The sequence below is a fragment of the Austrofundulus limnaeus genome, unplaced genomic scaffold (assembly GCF_001266775.1).
Source record: "Austrofundulus limnaeus strain Quisiro unplaced genomic scaffold, Austrofundulus_limnaeus-1.0 Scaffold320, whole genome shotgun sequence".
Taxonomy (NCBI): domain Eukaryota; kingdom Metazoa; phylum Chordata; class Actinopteri; order Cyprinodontiformes; family Rivulidae; genus Austrofundulus; species Austrofundulus limnaeus.
The window spans coordinates 310,854-314,943 of NW_013952722.1; the positions used below are offsets into that span (position 1 = coordinate 310,854).

General features: G+C 44.4%; 1 protein-coding gene across 10 annotated transcripts in view; it reads right to left on the bottom strand.

Moving 5' to 3' along the window:
- The window catches only part of dock9b (dedicator of cytokinesis 9b), a 148,412-nt gene that overhangs the window by 59,606 nt on the left and 84,716 nt on the right, over positions 1 to 4,090 (bottom strand). For 9 of the 10 annotated variants that reach the window (XM_014022222.1, XM_014022227.1, XM_014022218.1 and 6 more), the window contains exons 21-25: positions 3,364 to 3,450; positions 3,187 to 3,276; positions 2,985 to 3,100; positions 2,808 to 2,877; positions 2,576 to 2,701 (exon numbers count right to left, since the gene is read on the bottom strand). In XM_014022222.1, the coding sequence (XP_013877676.1) occupies positions 2,576 to 2,701; positions 2,808 to 2,877; positions 2,985 to 3,100; positions 3,187 to 3,276; positions 3,364 to 3,450 (489 nt within the window). The remainder of the gene's footprint in view (positions 1 to 2,575; positions 2,702 to 2,807; positions 2,878 to 2,984; positions 3,101 to 3,186; positions 3,277 to 3,363; positions 3,451 to 4,090) is intronic. The other variant, XM_014022217.1, reaches the window with a different exon arrangement.

Below are 4,090 nucleotides of genomic sequence, written 5' to 3' on the forward strand. Positions count from 1 at the left end.
GAACATAGTCCTCCTCTTGGTTTAGATCCAGTAGAAACTAGGTCTCCCCCCTCTTGATGTTGGGTGAGGCCGCCTCGTGCTACATCTGGTCCGCCCAGCTAGCAGCGGGGGCTTCGACTGCCGAATCCTCGTCTTCGTCGGACTGAGCCGTCTGGCTGGATTCGGAGAGCAGCGGGTCTTGTTGGAAAACAGCATTTTCTCCAGGAATTTCACTCTCCTCACCAGTGTCGGATGCGAAAGTCCGGCACAGACCTGGCAGGACTCGGGCTCCACAAGTGCCYGTCGTGCATGAATGATTCCTAGGCAGGCCTGGCAGGACTCATGCTGGTCCTTCTCATGAAGCTTAAAGCCGCACCCCTGAGGACAGGGGTGAACAGAAGACTTCGGCTTCTTCGAAGGTGGTTTTGTGCTCATTGTGAACCACAAAACAGATTTTCAGCAGAAAACAAAGATCACTTAAGTAGCTCCCTTCATCTGCTTCCTCCTCAGATGACCCTGACCCACAGATCCCTCCCCGACAAGAACAACAGGACAGCAAAAGTCACGCTTTGGATACACGCGCAGGGCKCATCCACCTCGCCAGTGTGAATGTTATAAACCTTCACGTTTAAAGTCCGTGTTTGGCGCGCGCGCGCGGGGGGGATGCGTGTGTGTGTGCGTTGGGCGGGGGTGTCTGCCGCGGATAACAGACCAGGCAAGAAGGGGAGAGGACGGGGAGAAGAGCGGAGGACTTATCTCTAATTTTATCTGACTTATTTAATCAAATTTTTATTGTTTTTATCATCCTGCAGGCTCTGAGGGAAAATTAATTTGAAGCTGAGTTTTTTTTAATAAAAATCGTTAGATTACTCTAAAGCAAAATGAGGAAAAATCTGTGTCAATTGCAGACATTCTGTTCACATGAGCAGCAGCTGTCAGCACCTGTCATCCTCCAGACGCACAAAGGAGAGCGTCTGAGCCAATCATTGATCAGCTGACTGATTTAAATACATCTTAACATTCATGAGGTACTTTACATTGACTGTTTATGGTTGAATGTGGGCGTGTAGAGGGTAGAACCTGAGGCGGGACCTCGTGTGCAAACTCTGACGTGCAGCTGTGATTTATAAATGAAAGATGCGCAGAAACGTGTGTACGTACGGTTTTATAAATCTGAATGTTTTTTGGCGTACGCCATTTCTGCCTTCTGGCCGTACGTTTACTTTTAGTATGGTTTCCACGCAATCCTTTATAAATGAGACCCCTGGTAGTTCAGTAAAGCGAATAGCGAAGCTAAAGTTTTGTTTAGCAGATCAGGATTTTCTCCATCTTTGGAAACCGTTAGTGGGCCATTTAGCTTCTATAACAGTTTTTTTGGTATACTTAAAGTTACCAGAACTAAATTTATCAGAAGCTAATTGGTCCTCTGGATTCCAAATACAGAGAAAATGCAAATATGTTTACAGCTAACAGCAAAGCTAACTTTTCATCAGGCAGATTAGCATTTCTGCTAACTGTAGAAACCTTTAGCGGACCAATTACCTATGGCTAAACTTCTTCCTGCTAACCTTAAAGGCTCCAGCATGCTGCAGCCGAACTGCCGAAATCGTGTCGAACTGTCGCAGTTTTATGACAAAAATTGCGTCACTTCTGTTCGCATTGCCAACATTTCAGCACTTCTTGTCGCAACACGCAGGTCGCACTTTTCATCCCCTCCACATAAGAACACATACGAACTGTATTGTGTGATTGGTCAGAAGTTCGTGGGAGTGCTTGTTTGTGCTGAAAGCGCAGACACTGCATTTGCTTCAACCACTCGCTTAAAAAATAAAGAAAAAGAAGAAAAAAGTGACTCGTTCCAGAGCCGACCGTTACTAGGAAGCAGCGGTTTATAAAGATAGTCAAATGGCCAAAAACTCATAAAAGAGGATAAAACAGATATTTTTCACGGTGTAATCTGACTGATAAAAACTTTGGAGCTTAATCCGGGACCAGTTTGTGGATAAACAATGTCAAGTGACGAGCCGTGGACTTTTTTTTCCCCGCATTGGACTCCCCCGGGAAGGAATCCCATGCAGTGACGTATGCTGCAGCAGGAGGGGTTTCCCAGGAGCTCGGTGTGGGGTGTCTCAGGAACTATGAAAGGTCTGTGCGAAAACGAACGCTGAACAACCACGTGACCGCGTGTCGACCGGTCGGCTGCCGAGCGACCAAACTGCAGGCATTAGTCGGCAAATGAAAACAAAAACATTTCTTACAGAGACTCAGTCTTGCTGCTTGAATTTTCAACATATTAAAAAATTTGAGCAACTTTCTCAAAAAAATTCAGAGTTGTCATAAGTGTCTCAGACCAGTCTCAATTATGTCGTTGAGACTCAAAATTGTCTCAAACCCATCTTGTTTCTAGTTTTGTAATCTCTACAGTGCTTGTTCAGGAGCTCTGGTTATGACAGTTAACCAGATATATCTGAAGCGGATCATGGAGGGTACAATGTGTGCGGAGACGGATAACAAAATAATGTGCGCGGTCAGGAATACAGTTTTGAGATTGTTTCAGTTTCTGGTCGACATCAGAGAAACTCGGTCGTCAGTTTACCTTGAGCAGCTTGTTGCTCGTCAAGAAGTCGGTGGACGGTTTGAGAATGGCCGTCATGGCCTTTGCCAGCTCCTCGTGAACGGTTTTTACAGACATGGAGGAATATGGCTCTGGTTTGAACACAAACTGAGAGGCAAGAGGAAAAAACAGGTTAACTCAACTGAAGTTTTTGACAAGGACTCAGTGAAAGATCGCTTCTCATCGACACACAGAGAATGACTGAAGATGACACCTTCACGTAAGATCTCAGGTAATGTTCAAGCCCCTCCTCGTGACACTGGGCCACCACATGAACCATGACCCTACAGAAAACAGAAGACTTTAAGACCGTTTGACTATCAGCTGTCTGTACTTTGCCAACATTTTAAGCAAAGATCATTCAGAATGTGGAACAACAAGAGGATCTCACCTGGTGACGTTGACGGCCACATCCTCATGGGTGGCCCTGGTGAGGACACAGAACAGCTGGTTGAGGACAGTGGGCAGAAAATTGACCATCACGTGACCTTCCATTGCATGAAGACTCTAGGAGGGATGAGAGTAGTGAAGGAACAACATCGTGAAATAATCCCTCTGAATCCAGAACAGTTGTTTTACAGGAGCAAGACTACCTTCAGGTATTTAACCAGCTCGCCCTCTGAAGCTTGTTCGGACACCTCCATGATTTGCCGGTGGTGGAAGAAGTTGTGTAAATGTTGGTCCTAGAAGGAAACATGGTCCAACAAACCTTTTTATTAAAATTCAGAGCACCCTGCAGTGACTGAGGAATGTCCTCCGTGTGTTTTTACCTGAGTGTAAACTGTAGATACAAGATGGGTGGAGACTGTGAACAGGGGTTTCCCACCATCGACCCATTTCATCTCCAAACCAGACTGCTGTAACGACAAGTGGGCATCAATTACTGAAGCGTACATGTCAGGTTGTCCGTATATTAGACCCATTTCTGCACACAGACATAAGAGGACTTTCACAATGACTCTGACCCCTAGTGGGTCCATGGAGCTGGAGGGTGGGGGGCATGAGATTTTTGGTTAGATTTCTTTTTATACCTTAGTTTCTATTAGTCCGAAGTGTGACAACTTTTTATACATTATCTTTAATTTTGAAATTTATTTTATTTTATTATTTTTTTGCTTCTGCTCTTGGAGGAGTAAGACGCTCTTTCCCTCTCTCCTGTTTTCCCTTATCTTCCCTTCTTTGTTGCTCGGAGTCTCCTCAACGTTTTCATCCAAAACCAGAAATTATGGTTATTTTTATTTTTATAGATTTGGTTAGCTGAAATCTTGGAACTAAACTCACTTACTTATCTGGCTAAGTGTGCTCTTGCTCTGCAGAGGTGTTTTTCTACAAACACCATAGTGTGTCACATTTAGTGATATAATATGATCTTATAGCTTTTTTTYCTCATCTATCCTTATGTGGTATTTCATTTTTCTTTAAAGGTTGCACCTCCTCATCATGTCTTCATGATGATGATGGCAATAAAGGTCTATCTTATATAGGCCTAGTTCAGTT